Here is an 18,668-nt window from a genome sequence, read left to right as displayed (position 1 = left end):
ATATCAGGATCTGCTGTGCCAGGGAATCCTGCTACCTGAGGCAATTGCCTCACTAGTGGGCCGGCCCTAGCTAATAGTATGTAACCTTCCTGTAGCCAATTACGTGGCCAACTGCAATGGCCAGTGGTCCAGATCATGTACTCCTTTCTCACTCATAACCCCACAGCAGTGAATGCCAGTTTTCCTGTCTTGAACAGTCCTTAACACCACTTCTAGTTCAACAATTATGCAGGGACCTTCTGGATCAATTTATATGTGGAGAGGTTGGAAGCAGACAGAGGGCAGAGAATGAAGTTATGCTTTTTCTTCTGACTTGTGTGGCATAATTGTAACCTATATATGGTTCCCACGGTGCAGGAGATTGTCTATGCAATCCTACACCTTTTTTTTAAGTATCCACTGAATATGCTCAGTCTTATTGGACTGTTAAGGAGGGAGGTTCAGAGTTGTACCTAGGCTCCCTTGTGCCCTTGGCAAGGAGCTGTATCAGCCCCTTCCCCCTTTCCTTGCACCCTTGAAACCTGGCCGCGCCCCCAGAGCAGCGGAGGAACGGCCTGGGAGTGCATGGCCAGGTTTCTAGCAACTCCGAGCCAGTGGAGGCATGGTTTTTGCAGGGGTGGAGGGCCTGCACCCCTGGTGGGCGCCAACCACACCAAACCCTAGGTATATCCCTGGGGAGGTTCTCCCCTAATTCTCCCTCCACCCTTCTTTACTTCTAAAAAAGCTTGGGGTTCCCTACACACACTAATACACACCTATTTCTCAGGGGTCCCATTTTGGCAACAATCTTGTCAGCTCCCCTCTACAGCTGAATTCTCTGTCGTTATAACCAAAAGATAGTGGAGGCTGGGCCATTAGAACGAATAGGACACTGCCCCACCAAGCTCAGTCTGCCCTTAACCAGCCCCACCTGCCTGCCATCTTGGGTGACACTGCCTCTTACCGGCTCTGGTTGCATCTTCTGCTAAGCTCCCTGCCCCACCAGTCCCAATGACACCAGCCACCACTTATTAACACCAGCATACAATACAACCAGTAAAAGAGCTGTATGGATAAATACAGCCAGAATGGTAAGTGTCCATGCTACCCACTTTCTGGCTTACTGTCAACCTACAGATCAAAAAGAGCCACGTTGAGAGAAAGTCCTCTGCTTTATGGCAGCTTTTAATTGCTGATGAAGTTGTTCTGTTATCAAAATATCCCAGAGAGCTAGGGTTCCACTGTAAGGGTATTTCAGTTCATCTCTCCCACTGATGGTTGCCTTCTGTAGGTTATTTAGCACATTTATATCCTTGTTTTTATTCCGTGACAGCAGCATACATGGAGCTCCCAGATGGTGTCGTATGTAGGCACTGATCAGACCCAAACCAGCTTAGCTTCAGAAAGGTGACTGCCTCATCTTGCCTTCAGTCAATGCCCCGGGTTGTTGAGTAGACAGAACACAATCAGAACACAATAAATATTACAGATTAACAGAATACAAGAGATTGAAGTCCCATTGAATTGAGCGGGACTTATTTTGGAGTAAACATGGCTGCTATGCTCAAGACATTATACAGCTGCTTAGTAGTATTTGCGAGCACAAAGTTGCATTATTTGATTTTACTTATTATACTGCCCCAAGGGCCCTGCGTAGCACAGGTAAACAGTACCCTGTATATTTCCAGACCGATAAATATTTTCCTGTGTTTGATTTATCATCATCATTATATAAGAACAGATTTGTTTATGCAGCACTCCTGAAGCAATTATTTTTACTTAACTTGCAAGTGTGGACATTATCACACACCCCTCAGCTGATGTGTGCTGCTGCTTTCTAAAGCAAAAAAGAGAAAGGAAATGTGGGGGAGTTTTACAAACCATTAGAAAAGGCCATTTGGGCTAATCAGTTCCCTGTGTGAAAGATTTCAGTTTGAAATGGAATTAAAGATCCCATCTCCTAAATGCAAATATCCCTTAGAGCCCCCTCTATCTTTGCTTTCGGGTCTTGCTTGCTGAATTGCACACCCTGCTCCAACAACAATGCTTTGCCACAGAAACTGTAAATATGCTCTTGTGTATGGACCTAATAAACATATAGAGTTTTTATTCATGTGCATATACTGGTTTTTTTTTTGGGGGGGGGAGTTAAACAATAGCACCCACAACTAATAGGGTGTCAGTTGTGCTAGTGCAGTTCAATGACATGTAATACACACCTCTGGATTATAAATATTAAACATACCGGTATTTACAACCTGCCTTTGGATTGATTAAAGTCATACAAAGCATCGCAGATAAACAAGATGAGTTTTTAAAACATCTGATAAAAACCAAGTTGTAGTAGCAGCAGGAGGAGGAGATTTCTCCAGTAATTGGTTTTTGCAAAGGCTGTATGATGACATTCACTAGCAATATATACGTACGTCTGTGTACCTTCCTAGAGGTCCCATGTACCTAGTCGCATTGTCCTCCCCAACATCTGTGTCCCTGAGATGACCACTAAAGTAGTTTGATATCTCCCTTGTTCTTAAGATCATAGAAACCATTTGGATGTGGAGAAATAGCAGGCCATTTATGGTATAGCCTAGGAAACCCAAAGCAGCATTCATGGAGATGAGTTTTCACCCGGTTATATTTTTGTGGGGGGTGAGGAGACCCCCACACACACTGTCTTGCAACTAGACTTGTTTGTCTGTTCTTGGGTTCCCAAATACAGGCCACTTTCACATACTTCAAGCCAGACATTTTGACCCTCAGAACAAATAAGAGCACATAGAGCCGCCAACCCACAATCCCATTATGAAAGAACCCCTGCGGAAAAAATAATAATATATTATTAGATATTATTTTAAAACTAGTAGGTGATTCCCAGACTTCAAAAACTCATCACTTTGGAGATGTTTCAATTTGCACTTGAAATCCATGTATTTTCAATGCCTCTTCCAGCAATCATCATGCCAGAGGAAAAGCGCCTCTGTGGCACAGCTGTCAACCTTTCCTTTTTTTTGCAGGAAATTCCCTTATTATAGCATTGGGAAACAGCAGGGAGGGTTGACAGCAATGTCTATGGGGTGCTCCAGGAGGCATTGCCACTCATCTTCTCCTTCTCACCAATGGTGGGGCAAGCAAGATGCCACCTCTTGTGCTTCTACTGCCTGAGGTGAATGCTTCACCCTGCCTCATGAGTGGGCCGGCTCTGTTTGCAAAGGTAGCCTTGTGCCCTATCTACTAACAAAGACAGGGAATTTCTGTGGCCTGGGTGGGGGCTTCTCTATTTCATCACTTGTCCCTTGCATTAAACACCCTGCTTACAGACATACCTTTCCCCCAAATAAAAGGAAGTGTGTACCTTTCCTTTTTTGATCATTCGAAATTCAACCCCTGAAGTAAACATATTTGATTCCAAACACATAATTTGATATTGTTATTTTAATGAAGCATTCCAGCTCCCCTCCATGTTAATCCGTTTTCCACAGCATACATTCAAGGGAATAGGGAATAAAAAGTTGACATGACTATCCACTGACAGTGCTTTTGCTCAGCTCTTGTTTTTTTCAGTGGGGCTTCTGCAGGAGACCCTCTGTGCAGGCATGTGGCCCTCCTACATGTCCTTTCAAAACTATTCTTCTACTTGGGGTCACTGAAAACGATGAGGATTACTGAGAATGCTGTTTCCATCTGCATTGCCTCTCTGCTTTTAATGAAACAATCTTCTGCCTGCCTCCTTCAAATTTATTGAAAGAGTCCTTTTATCGTTGACAGAAATAGTCTTTAAAGCCAGCATTCAATATTTTCCTCTTCCTTTAATTACATTTTTTAGTTTGCTCCTAGGGGTTTTATGGATCTCCAAATCCCTTTCCTTTGCCCAGTTGGCTGTTTTGTTACAAGCTCCCTATTTATTGCTTTGCTCATACAGCTCTTTACATCCCTCACCCCTTAAATTCAGGGTCCTTGGATGTGTGTTCAACGATACCAGCTCTAACAGGCTTCTGCACCTTCCTAAAACGCAGTGAAATTTTACAGCAACTGTCAGTTTCCTAAAGAACCCCTGTTGAAATGAATATTGTGCTTTATTAAAAGTACCCAGTACCTCCTTCCCAAGGTAGTGTTTGGTAATGCTGGGGAATGGAGAAGGGCCCAGTTTTGTTATAGCACCTCTCAAGATAGAGAACTGAGTATCTAGGGCTTAAGGTAGGATTAAAGTGCAGTTATCCAGGGTCATCATATTAACAACATACAAAATCAGAAGGGCTGGATCCTCTTTAGCAAGGGTAGCCAACAAGGTTCCTTTCAGATATTGGTTAGGCTACAACTCCCATCATCCTAGCCATGGTGGTTGGGGCTGATAACAGTTGTGATCCAAAACATCTGAAGGGCACCATATTTGCTACTCTTCAAGGCTAACTCGGTAGCTATTTGCATGGCTGCCAGTGGTGGAATTTGCTGACAAAATGGCTGATGCTTAACGTGAGCTCCTTCCCTTTCTCACAGCACAGGTCACAGGCACAATTTTTACTAGGTCTATGACAAAAGCTAACGGGGAAGGTGTCATAGCAGGCTACAATCAGTTGATCACACTGAGTTCAGAATAGTGTCCCCCATGGAAACCCAGCTTTTGATTCAGATCATGAAATGATAAATTCCTGACACAAATACATAAGAGGTATCCAGTAGCCTAACAAAAATGTCAGCCCCTTCCTCCCCAAATGAGCTGCTACCTTGGCTTAGTGCTCATAAATAGACTTGATTTGCGACATTTGATAAACACAACCCATCCCATTTCAACACATGTCAGGGGCACTTATGTTTGCGAAGGCACAAGCCATAGAACCAAAAAATCTCTTTGTAACGGCACTACGACAGATGAGTCAACTAATGACCTCCCACAAAAAAAGAGTGGATTGCTAACAATTTATTGTGTGTTTTTCAGAGATGAAAAAAATGTCAGCGAAATGACACTGCAACATGTTGAAACATGTTGGGCACATCAAGTATTTTTATGCTGATCTTTATTTGTTTTGCTCTTGCAATTTTAGACTCTTTGTTGTTTTTCCTGCAGCAGCCTACTCCTGCTACCCCTATGGAAATCATTTCATTCTTTTATGTCTTGCGAGCTGCTCAGAGAACATGTTATTGGGTAGCCCATATAAATACAGCAAATGATAATTTTACAAATAACACCATTCTGAGGTTTACAGGGGGGCATTCTTTTTGGTACCGACCCTCTGCTAATAAAACTGTAGCTGACTCCCACCCTCTAGTGGTTATAGGAATACAATACCTGTACCAGAGCATTATCTTGGATTTTGATGGGTCTCGTTAAGCAGGCAACACATCTTAGCATCGACATTTTTGTTTGACAGAGGAGAATGCTACCATTTTGTATTATTCAGGTATTATTGCAAGAGTTTCTCACAGTCTCGATCCAAAGAAAAGTGTAAACAGATACATGAAAATATACTAATTGGGCTAGACTAATTGCGTACATCAAGGCAAAGCCTGGGCTACAACCTTCCTCCTTGGCATTGAAACATCTATGTCAGTGTTTTTCAACCTTTTTTGGGCAAAGGCACACTTGTTTCATGAAAAAAATCATGAGGCACACCACCATTAGAAAATGTTAAAAAAATTAACTCTGTGCCTATATTGACTATATATAAAGTAATTATCTTGAATTTTTCAATTTTTCCCACGGCACACCAGGCAACATCTCGCGGCACACTAGTGTGCCGCGGAACAGTGGTTGAAAAACACTGATCTATGTGCAGGAATTAATTAATTATTTTGCATGGAGGCGCATTTCAGTCATGTGAGCCTCCACTTGTAAACTTAAGCAGAAGAGTTCGGTTACTATTTGCCCACCTCACTTGGAAATTAGGCTGGGGAGTATGAAATCTCCTCCAGCAAGGGGATTTTGCTGGAACTAAAACACCACATTGGTTCTAGGAGGCAGGAGGGACTGAGTTGCCAAGATAGGCCAAGTGAAAAGAGGTTACGGGAGTCAGGGAAGCCAAGACCCAAATCAGCCCATTATAGGAAGGCAAGTAGGCCCTCCTGATCTGCATCTATACATCCCATGACTCCCTGGAAACAGTGGTTGGGGACAGAAGGGAGAAAAGCATGGTGCTGATAATGCCAAGGTTGCAGGTTTGATCCCGCATGGGACAGCTGCATTGCAGGGGGTTGAACTAGATGATCCTCGGGGTCCCTTCCAACTCTACAGTTCTATGATTCTATGAAAGTGCACATTAGTAGCCCTTACTATTCATGAGGCATGCTTGCAACGACACCTCTCCTTCTAGCTCGTATATTTCTTGACATGTTAACTGGAGAGACACTAAAGCTGATCTGTGAAGTAGATCCAGATGCAGGCTGTGTAGAAGACATGACTACACTTGCAAACGACCTGTCACAACACATTTAGGAACTTGTTACAGTGCTCAGCACTTTTTCTTTCAGCCAGGAAATCATAGCTCAGCTTGATCAGCCTTTGTAATCCTATTCCCACACAGCTCACAGCCCCCTTGGTGTCACCATCCATCCTTTCTGTCTTTTCTGATATTGCAAAAGGTTAGAAAGGAGCAAGGCAGTCTAAATAATGCAAGAGACCATCGTGTATTATGAATATGGACCCAGTGAGGCAAACGCAATTGCAGCAGGCAGTGTTAGAAACTGAGAGTAACTTCTGGCTATACTTTTTGTGAAAGAAAACTGCTCATGCAAGCAGCTGACATGTGAGCAGTGCAATGTCGGAACAACTACTACACAAGATTGCCCCCTTCTCTGCTGTGAGCTGGGGTGGGGGGGAATCACAGTTCGCAATGTTTCTTCATGGAAGTGGAACGATGATCTTGTGTAAGTTTGCAGCTCCCGTGTTGCACTACTCATATGTAGGTGAAGGATATCCTTCCGTCCTTCCACAGGTGTGTGTACAGGTAAAGGTACCCCTGACAGTTAAGTCCAGTCGTGAACGACTCTGGGATTGTGGCGCTCATCTCACTTTACAGGCCGAGGGAGCTGGCGTTTGTCCGCAGACAGTTTTTCCGAGTCATGTGGCCAGCATGACTAAGCCGCTTCTGGTGCAACGGAACACCGACACCAGAGCAGCACATGGAAACGTCGTTTACCTTCCCGCCAGAGTGGTACATATTAATCTACTTGCACTTTTTTGGGGCATGCTTTCGAACTGCTAGCTTGGCAGGAACTGGGACCGAGCAACGGGAGCTCACCCCATCATGGGGATTCGAACTGCCGACCTTTTTTTTGACCGGCAAGCCCAAGGCTCAGTGGTTTAGACCACAGCGCCACCCCCGTCCCTTACAAGTGTGTGTACATCTGTTCAAATGTGCATGTAGGAATGTCTGTGTTTGTGCGTGTAGAGAGGGAGGGCAAAGAGGCACCCTGCTTCTGGTCTATTACCCTTCACCAATATTTTTTTAAATGTGCAATACATGGTGTGCGTAAATGCATTCCAGCAGGACTGGGTCTCTGTTCTCTGTCTGGTCCATTCTATCATCTCCTGGTGGGGTGGGGTGGGGCCCTGCCTGACTCCAGCTGTAAAGACTGTTCCTGTTGTTTAAAGTGCCTAGAGATCATCGAGGTGGGGTGTTTTTAAGGAATTGTTGATGGTGTCAAGATTTAGTTTGAGGAATGTACTACCTGGCTGTTACCTGGATTATTTTCTTGTATTTTTTACTGTTGGAACTTTATTTTGTTTAATATTCTCCATTTATTAATATTAAATGTTTTCCTTAGCCTATTGTTTATGTAACTATTTAAATTCTGTTATGCCTTCTAATTACTGATAGTGAATTGTTAATGAATTGTAAACAGGTTGTCTTATGTAAACTTAAGATGCTGTTGCCACTTTGACCATGGTTTACCATGGAAAAGCAGAACATAAATAATGATGATATAAGAGTGTTTAGCACAGGTGTATATGAGACTGTATGTTCAAGGACATGTGTGTTTGTGTGTGTGTTGTTCATGGTTGGTGGACAGGGGATGTTACAGATCCATTCATTGGCACCCTCCCTATCACTGCAAATTATCACGTTCCAACTTGTCCCCACTGATTACCCGCAGTTTACTAATGGTGTTGGTTGTTGCTTTATACTAAGAGGATAGGAAAAACAGAAGACATGCCAGCACTAAGTTCATACAGCAGCAGATAGCAGGAACAGCCAACAGAGCCTAACTGCAAAATAACACAAAGCCATGGAAAGTCTCCACACTTTCCATCTATTCCTAAAACTAAGCCACTTGCCCTTCCTCTGAATTCAGTCTATACTAGATAAATAAATCTGGGAAGCACCCTTATATCAACACCTCCGCAACAATTCTTACGCCTGGCCCCTGGCTCCTGATGTACATCTTCCTCCAACAATTGGGATTTCTTAAAGAAAATATGTGTAGATGCATCTTTCTCCCAGGCTTTCATGAATGTATGATTGTTGGTCTCTGCATATGATTCCATTGGCTAATTGCTTATATAGCCCACCCTATTTGTTTTAAACTATTTTTAATATTGCTTCTTTTAATTGCTATCAGCCACACTGGGGCCATTAGTTTTGGGAAGTTCAAGCCCTTCAGCAATTCAGATTGAAGATGGCTGAATCATATGTTGTCGTATAAAGTAAGTGCACAGAGAGGAAGCAGTATGCAAGGAGGATGGCTTGGCAACTGCCCAGTGTACTTTGGATGCCGGAACCATCTGTGCTGTCCCTTTAACTCTGCTTTGGCTGGGATAATCAAACAGGCTTAAAGTCCTCCTAAATGCTGTGCTATGCTTGTGCATTTAGGTAGCCACCTGCTATATTGGTTGTGATGATTCAAAAAATGGTTTTTATGTACAGTATCTTTGTTTGTAAGTATATTCTTATCTTTTTAGCACATTCTAAATCACCCTGTGGTCTCTAGTTATTTTTTAATAAATGAAATAAATAATAAATAGTGCAACCAGAGAAACACAGAGCCTACAGCAGCAGGCATGCTTCCACTGCACCAATTGATAGCACAGCGTGTAAATGCATCACAAAAGTTACTGCTGAAGACCCATGTGTGGGAAAAGGAAGTGCTACCCCTGATGTCCAGTATTCCTGTATTGTTCTTAAGAAGAGGCTTCAGATTAAACAAGCGGGTATTTTTCTGCTTCTGTAGCAACAGCCTGCTAGTTCACCCAAACACTTCCCAGGTTATTTGGAGACCTCTGCATATTTAACAAGGTTTGTGAACCTTCACAGTCCTGCATAATTTATCCTATAAATCAGGGTACACACAAGAAATATTTGCTATGTCAATAATCCTGCAGTCAACAGGCTCTAATAAATCGGAACTTGGAACCCGAGTTTTGCTCAAAGATTTGTTTGGACATACACAAGGTTATCTGCAGTCAACTATTTCTAACCATGTTACTTACAGACTCAGGTAAAGAGAGAGAGAATTAATCAATTAGTTGATGTGAAGTTGCAATTACCTTCATACTCAGTGATCGGATACCAATTCTTGAAAAATATCGGCTATGCTGAGCATTCCTGTGGAAAACACCAAATCCCCCTCTCAACATTTTCACCATTTTGCAAGTTGTCAAAATTCTTGTCATCTTGGGAAAAGTGGCAAAATAAAAATTATCTTCTTAAGGTGGTTAGAGACTACACAAAATGTATATGGAGGCAAAGTTTTATGGGCAGTTGGTCTATTGACTCATCTGGCAGCTTTTGCTTTGCATTTTCATTCATTCTTCCATTAAAAGGTTTCAGCTTGACTCCACCCTCTCTGCTCCTCCTTAGAGGAGTGTCTGACACAATTCTTGGAGAGATAAAAGTAATGGGTGTCCTGAAGATGCGTCCTAGGCAAAGCATAAACAACACTCCTTCTACTGGAAAGCACCAGGGAACTGCAAGGGACTATTTGTCCCGCTGCCCTGGATTAGGCTAGCTGTGTAAATTTGTGAAATCAGAAGACAAGGAAGTTCCACTTAATGTTAGTCATGCTGATTAGAGACAATTTACAACTGGCACTTACTACAGACTGCACATTATGTTAGATAGAAAACGCAAAAACATTTTGCTATATTGGCTAGTTCCAAAGAGTCTGGCTGCAGCATTACATAGCAAGGTCTACTTTTTCTTTTATTGTTTTACTAGAGTTCACATCCTTCACTGATGCGTGTTAAGTCAGCAAAGTAAGAGTGCATATACAGGATCATTAAGGCATAGCTCATTTGTGTCTTGAGCATGCATTCTTTGGCTAAGAGAATTAAAATTGTATTGCTGGTGTATACCAAGGAGAACCTTCTCCAACATTTTTGCAAAGATCCCAGCTGCCCAGTACATGGTCTTATGGAAGCTGACCAGTTGTCCACTGGTGGACCACTGTCTACTTTTCTGCTGTGATGAAGAAACAGAACCACCTTGGTTCTCAGTGGTCCCCATTAAGTTATGTGGGACAATGTATACAGCCTGCAATCTGGTACACAGTTGAATATACAAAAACTATGAAGATGCCCTATACTGTACCAAATTAGACCATTAGTTCATCTAAGCTCAATACTGTCTACACTAACTGGCAGAGACTCTGCAAGGTTTCAGGCAGGACCTTCTCCCAGCCCTACCTGGAGATGGCGAGGATTCAACCTGGAACCTTGGCATGCAAAACAGATGCCCTTCCCTATTGCTTCATTCCACAAACTGAGATCACCAATACCAATAGTTTCCCTGAGTGCATTCCTGTACTTTCTCAAACCTAGGTAGATATTTCTCTAAGTAAATATACCCTTTATTGGGCACATCAAATAAATCTGTGCAAATAAACCAATTTTATATTGTGTTGGATCCAGAGGCAGACAAGCAGAACTCCATGCAGCGGGCCTTTTCTGCACCACCACCCTGAATATATTCCCTTGTGCTCCCCGAAAAGCCTCTCTTTAGGGTTGAGGAATCCTCTGGTTTTCTCCTCCTGCAAGTTATTTGTAAATAAAAGTCATTAGAAATAAAGAGCACAGAAATGCAAAAGTGAAAACATCCTCATAAATAGAAGGTCATCACATAAACACACCCAATATAATCAAGAGTACAAGCATCCGCATCCCAATCATTTTGGCAGCTTCTGCATACAGTTAATATGGAGCCAGTCATAGATCTGATAATGTTCTTATTTGAATTTGCCAATAAATAGGTAGGAATTTGAAAGTTTGACCAAGGAGATCTCCTCTTAAGAAACTAATGGAAAAAACATGCAGTTAGCTTCTTTAGAAATTGAGTATTTGAGAAAAAAGCTGTATCTTCCACAACACACTCCAGTCCACTCAGAATTGGGAGGCAAAAGAGATATTCCTACACTGCCCATCAACGGCAGAGAGCAGTGGCACGCATTGCATTTTGAGCAACATCAACACTTTCCTAACAGTGAAATTAAATAAGTCCACTTGACAGACCTCAAGCTCATGTTTTTTTCACATACAAGAAAGGGGAAAATATGTATTATAATAACAGTTAATGTGTTATTGGAACTGGAACTGGAGTTAGACTCCAACTCCCATCCACTCCAACTCGCGTGGCCTCAGGGCAGGAATGATGGGAGTTGTGGCCTACAACCTCTGGAGGCAACATATTGGTACACCAGAATTCCTACAAGTGGAGCAAGGAGAGTCATACTTAGGGGCAAGACCAGATCGCTAACCCAGTGAGTAGCATAGTAACCACAAAGGGCGCACCATGACCCTCCTTCCTATTCTGCAACTCCAGAATTGTGGAGAAAGGGGCAATATATTTTCAAAGCTCTCCCCCCCCATCTCCTTTTTTAAAATTTAAGGACATCTGCACTTGCTTCCCAGCCTCCCCCTTTGTGCTTCAGTCTAGAAACATCTGCTTCAGAACTCCCCCCCACCTTTTCCCCACCGACAAATAAGAAAATAAAGAATAAAATGGAAGGGGTATCGAAAACAGAGAACTGGGTGTGTTCAGTGGGCATGGAACACTGGCTGGGGTCGGGGACCAAGGAACAGTGACATAGTGTGGGTTGCCAGCAGCCGGGGCAGGCAAGCCGTTGACGCCGTGAGTGACACACACACCCTGAATCAAGATTTGCAGGCACTAAAAAAAACTTTAGATTGTTCCAGGGCATAGTATGAATTCAATTATAAATAACAACAAGGTAGGGGGGACCTCCAGAAACAGCCCCAAAAGAAAACAATGACACAGAATGTTGAGCAAGTAAGGAAGTAGAACAGAACTGGGGGTGCGGTGGAGATATGGAATCAAAATCATCTAACCTCTCAGAGACATTTGTGCAAGCAAATCAGGATGAAAGCTCAATAAACCAATTGTTTGGAAGTGACTAAAGAGGAGGCAAAATCCAACCAAATACATGGAAACTGTTTAGAAGTTTAAGTGGAGAGCATATATGCATATAACAGTAGTAGAATGAAACACTGGTATTGCAAGCAGTATACAATATGCATGATACAAGGAATATTAGTGTAATTTTCATACAGGAGATGTGGGAATAGTAGATATGTTCCTCTAAAACATTAATTAAAAGGTCAGTCACGAAATACCATATTCTTATGTAACATAAATTTAAATCAGAAGGCATATTTTCTGGTCTAGTAACAAGAAAAATGACTCTCATAAATATTCTGGCACTAAAATGACATGCTAGTTAGAGCTACTGTGGATCAGTAATAACGTTTGTGAATTGGTGCTTCTGGTTTCTTGTTTTGACCCCCAAGTCTTCTTTGAAAAACTTTTCTTCTTTAACTGGGCCACTATTCCCCTGACCATTAGGTCCAGTCGCAAACGACTCTGGGGTTGCGGCACTCATCTCACTTTATTGGCCGAGGGAGCCGGCTTACAGCTTCCGGGTCATGTGGCTAGCATGACTAAGCCGATTCTGGCAAACCAGAGCAGTGCATGGAAATGCTGTTTACCTTCCCGCCGGAGCAATACCTATTTACAGTGGAACCCCGGGTTACGCACACGATCCCTTCCGGGTCGCTGTGCGTAACACGGGCGTGCGTAACTCGAATGCACGTTTAAAACAAACAAACCCGGAAGTCGCGCAATTTGAGCGCTTCTGCACATGCACAAAGTGCGCAGAAGCGTTCTGTGCATCCAGCGGTCATGCGCGCTCCCACACGCTCCGGAAAACACTTCCGGGGGGCGAGAGTGCGTATCCCGAACGTACGCAACACTGAGCGTACGCAACATGAGGTATGACTTATCTACATGCACTTTGACAAGCTTTCGAACTGCTAGGTTGGCAGGAGCTGGGACTGAGCAACAGGAGCTCACCCCGTCGTGGGGATTCGAACCTCCGACCTTCTGATCGGCAAGCCCTTAGCATTTGTGGTTTAGCGCCACCCGTGTCCCAGGTGCCACCCACGTCCTTTAGCTGCACCATTTTCTTCCATGTTTGGCAATGTAGCCATGCCACCTTTTAAAAGAAACTATATAGGAAATAAAATTGTATTATTATTAACAATACATAACAAATAAATGTACCTTTGAGAATGTGCAGACTTTACAACTGCAGATGTATTTCCACTCTGAATGAAGGTGTAGGACTCCCAGTGAAGAAGGGGAAAGCTCCAGTTAGCCCTGCTATCCCCATTTTAAAAGTTACTGGTAAGCACTCTTTGAGTATGGATAAAGCACTCTGCACATGCTCAGGGTTACATTTGTTGATTATGATTTTGCTGTGTGAACATGCAATTTACACTTGCTATGAAACTTCAGCAACTTTCAGCTTCTTAGCATGTGTAAACAGAGGAAAGTTCTAAGATTTAGCTTATTGCTACTTGTAGATGAATCTGAAATCACTGACCACCTAGCTGGAACCATCACAGTTGTGTTTGTGGCTGTGTTTCTTCCCCAGGTTAGCAAAATCTGTTTTCCAATATGACCAGGGTGTTTGTTTGCAGGGCTTTTGGTATTAGGGGCCTAAGCCAATTGCTCCTCCATGCACATGGGACCTGTGGTCTTTCCAAACGCAAGCGAGATAAGACTCTTTTCTTATCTTCATCATAAGAGAAGGAACCAAGGTTTCAGAAATAGGTCAAACTCCATTGCCGGTAGGATTAGCAGAGTCAGATGACACAGACGATACATGAAATACCTTCCTAATATTCAAAGGACACTTAAGTAGGTAAGGATTTCAAAATGGCTTAACAATCCCCAAACTTAATCTTCCTTCAAGAACAGCCATAGCAGAGAACTGGAGCAAGCAAGCGTCCAGTGTGGTCAAACTGGCACACTGAGTCTGTGGGTTGAGTAATGAACATTCAGTGAAATACTTGTGAAATATACTCGGAGTAAAGTGTAGATTTCATGCTATTTATTCAGCTCATTGTAGCGAGGAATGCAGTTTCCCCAAAACGTCTGCTTTATATACACTATTTACACAATGGGCCCCACGTGATTGGCTCATTCCGGGATACTCCTGTATGCCAATCAGGTTGCGGATTCACTTCCACCTGGAGCTGGATTGGGTGGCTCCTGCGGACCAATCAGACTGCTGCATTCTGGATCCTATTGTTCTAGGACCAATCAGACTGCTGCATTTTGGATCCCATTCAACTCAGTACATAACAACTTGAGTGATTGTTTCTGTGTGGTGATCTTTGAAAGTCTATAGCAAAGCACATATAGGAAGGCACCTCATGAGGCTGCCAAAAATTTCGTTGGCTCAACCAATATTATTCTCAGCCTTATGGACTGGCTATATAACTGAGCTTCAAAATCCATCTAGTTCACCCGCCTGAAATAAAACCATGCCCAATTGCCCCTGGCAAATATATTCTCCAACATAGGCTACCAACTACAATGGCATCCAAAATTATTTATTTCATTTATATACCATTTGATGGTGATAAAACTGTTGTGTATTGATTCAAGGGTTATCATATCTGATGACTATTGTCTGTATTAACGTTAGGGGAAAGTAACTGCCTTCCTGTTCCAGAAGGAACAGCCACTATTGGTTCATTCAAGTTGCTGCATTTGGATCCTCGGTCTTATTGGTTCCCACCAAAAGGCAGCTTTGTGATTGCTTGATATTGTTTCCTCCAAAATGTATCCTCTACTGTCCCTATAAATGTATCTCCCTCTCCTCAGTTCCCCAGTCTTGCTTGTCTGAATAAAGGGTGTTACATGAAGAAGCTGTCTCCTGCCTGCTCTGTCAGAGCTGAAATCACTGGCTGAATCATGATCCCCACGTTACAACAAAAACCTCAAAGCAGTTACCATATTAATTGCATGTGACAGGTAAAGACAGTCAACATTTGCTGTCTCCATTCTGATGGGCAGGGTACAATTAATAATTTTTTATTTAAAAACATAAGAGGAATTTTAAACATGAGCAGCAATGATGTATGTTTCCTGCAATCTAGGAATCTATTGGTAAAATATACAGACAACATGACTTAAGCAAACAGATCGTAATCTATTTTTCACAGAAAACCAGCAGAACCGGCAGCTATCTCATCTTGGTAAAATTTCTTACTAGCCATAGATACGGTGACAAGTGATAAGGCAGCTGCTCCTTTGCCCCAACACCAACACTCTCACATCAGATCCTTTGCCATTCATTGTAGTAGAACGTTAACCTTTAATTCCCTTGCTCCAACTATATATCTTTCCCAGCAGCCCATTGAAGCCTTTCTTCCAAGTGGAAACTCATTTATACATAAATAGACAATCACAATAATGACAATTAGTGATTATAGCACTGATTAATTTAAAACAAAGTGCATCATGCTTTAATAGTTTGCATGACCTTTTTCTCCTGATACTGGCTTATCTTGGAAGCAAGGACTTTGCTCAAATAAGAAACCGGGAGATTGGGAGGCATTCCGTATGCAGCATTTAAAAAGAGAGAGATGTCTGCCCTGAGGCTACGCATTCCTTTTACGCTTTAAGAATAATGTGTCCTTCCACATCCTGTTCAAGGTCTATCTTATTTCCTTTCCTTAAGTCTGGAAGGCTGTAATAATGAGGGATCTCCTTGGTTTGTTTGCTGTAGCATGCGGAAACAATATAATCCTGTCCTTGACTAGACTTTAAATAAATGAGTATTTACCTATATTGGAGGCCCAGCCATGAATAGTTTATTCATATCAGCCAGTATTTCTAACTAAGAAGCCTAGCTGGGAGAACAAGTTCAAGAAACCTACTTCTGTCCTTCGTACATGGCAAGCAATTTTCCTGCAATGAATGGCTTTCTATTCCTTGGATAAGGACGGAACAAAGGAGAAAAGCGGGGTTTCTGGATGTCCCTCTAAACCATGGGTAGGCAACCTAAGGCCAGTGGGCCTGATGCAGCCCATTCGCCTTCTCAATCCAGCCCGCGGACGGTCCGGGAATCAGTGTGTTTTTACATGAGTAGAATGTGTCCTTTTATTTAAAATGCATCTCTGGGTTATTTGTGGGGCATAGGGATTCATCCATATATATATTTTTCCAAAATATAGTCCAGCCCCCCACAAGGTCTGAGGGACAGTGGACCGGACCGGCCCCCTGCTGAAAAAGTTTGCTGACCCCTGCAAACCGCACAGGTGAAAACGTTTAGGAAACCTCTGAAATAAAGAATATAAAAATATGTGTTAAAGGATCAGTAAAAGGACACCTGTATAGCTTTTAAGTAAGATCACACACAGAATACTGTTATCTGTTGGCGGGGGGGGGGGGTAAACCCTGGAAAATTAATAAATGATAGGATTTTGATTACTTGGGAGTATTGAAGGGAAGATTGGAGGCCCAAGTCAGGGCCTCACCTGGGATAGAGTCATTAACATTATAAAAGGAGTTTGTGGCCCATCAGAGAGCCTGGTCCTGGCAGACAGAGGTTGCCATGGTGATGGGATGTGGATTCGAACATCCACACAGGAAAAGAGAGTCTGTGGACTGAGCAAGGTGTACTGGGAAGAAGGAGAAAAAGGAGGCGGAGGAGAAAAAGAAGGGAGACTGGGATCCATCTCAGGCAGGCTGGCTGAAAGCTGGCTGCCATTTTAAATTTTTAAATAGAGAAAACAAACATCTGTGACTATATAAAATAGAACATTCACAAGCAGGAAAAGGTGATGGGAAACTGGAAATAAACACACACACCATGCCTTGATAAACAGCATCAAAAATACTCTGAGCATGTACAGTTCCACATTTTAAAAACTGACTTTACCCATCACTACTTTTCCTCACTTACTACCTTGTGGACACTCGGCCTACCTCACATGGCTGATGTGAAGAAGTAGGAGTCCTTAACATGACTGAAAAGGCAGACTTAGCGCTTGTATTGTAAGCATCAAATTTTATTTCCTTCAATCAGAGTAACATCTATGTTCTATAAAGGGATATGTTTTCCGCCACCCCACCCCCCAATGGACCAGCCTGCAGTGCTCAAGGGGAAATTTCCTGAATGGTGGCATAGTAAAAATGGCAGTTCCAACTCAGACACCAATAACTTTCTGGCCATAGAGTTGGTTGCCCACCACTGTGCCATTTACTAATGCTTCTCTCCTCACAAAAGGGTGGGCTGCGGATGGTTGCTCTCCAAGTGTTAAGGCTTAGAACAGCCCACCACAGGGTAATTTCCCACATGTCTGAGGGAAGGAGCATTTTGTGGGTTGAATATCTCCCCTCCCCACTGTCTGTGCATCAAGACTGTTGAATTATCACCTCACCCAAAGCTTCATTCCTTGTGCCCCAGAAGAGGTGAAAATTACAACATTTTGTTTGCTTTCTTTTGTTGCCCCAGAAAAAGCTGATAACAAGCTGCAGCTGAGGTTCAGTGTGCATACATCCAGCTTGTTGGTTTAACTTACACATAAATACACAGTAGGCAAAGATGTGCCTCGGGGCATGGACAATTGTTTAAATTGGACAGCAAATTCCTGCTGCATACATTCCATTACACTGCTGTTTACCAAGAAAGGAGGTGAATTTTCATCGGCCAGTAAAACATTCTCAGGGGGGAAATGTAACAAATCTACTAACTCAGCCAAATGGCTGCTCCGATTTTTAACCTGAGAAATTTATCTTTGTCCTCTCTCTGAGGAGCTTTAACACAGTACGTGCAGCAACCTTGTGTGTGAGGATGTGTTCATGTGACTATCATATCCTTCTTCAAAACATTTACTAGGTCTTTTAAAGGCATGGAGCTACAGCGCCCTCCATTGTCAGGACTTCAAAAATCTGCATATATGAAAGTAGATGAATGGTCTAACTTGGATCCTGGCATGAAGAAGTGTGTGTGTGTGTGTGTGTGTGTGTGTGTGTGTATTTGAGACTCCCTTGCCTTTGCAGGAAAATAGCATAGAGTTTAAATGGCTTCTCAAGGAGTTTAAAACCTACTCATCTTTGTGTGTGTGTGTATTTGAGACTCCCTTGCCTTAGCATAGTTTAAATGGCTTCTCAAGGAGTTTAAAACCTACTCATCTTTGAGAAATACCCCTCACAGCACAGGGTAGCAAGCAAGGACTTGCCCTGGTCCCATGGGGTGTGTGTCCATGTATTAACTGCAGGGCTGGCCCAATACATTTCGGCACCTGAGGAGAACCACACAATGGTACCAACACCCTTGGCCAGGAAAGAAGGGGCGGGCGAATATCTATATCAGGAATAAGGGAGGAATAAAGATCTATACTGGGAGCGAGAGTGGAAAGAGACCAGCAGCGCCTTCTATTCACCAAG

General features: G+C 42.8%; 1 protein-coding gene across 1 annotated transcript in view; it reads right to left on the bottom strand.

Moving 5' to 3' along the window:
* The window catches only part of CPS1 (carbamoyl-phosphate synthase 1), a 134,465-nt gene extending 124,598 nt beyond the window's left edge, over window positions 1–9,867 (bottom strand). The window contains exon 1 of the mRNA XM_033170879.1: window positions 9,458–9,867. Within this exon, the coding sequence (XP_033026770.1) occupies window positions 9,458–9,583 (126 nt within the window). The 5' untranslated portion in view covers window positions 9,584–9,867. The remainder of the gene's footprint in view (window positions 1–9,457) is intronic.
* Window positions 9,868–18,668: the final 8,801 nt, after the last annotated feature.

This window comes from Lacerta agilis, chromosome 1 (assembly GCF_009819535.1).
Source record: "Lacerta agilis isolate rLacAgi1 chromosome 1, rLacAgi1.pri, whole genome shotgun sequence".
Classification (NCBI taxonomy): domain Eukaryota; kingdom Metazoa; phylum Chordata; class Lepidosauria; order Squamata; family Lacertidae; genus Lacerta; species Lacerta agilis.
Note: the sequence above shows the minus strand (reverse complement) of the source record. Positions and strands in the feature narration are given on the sequence as shown.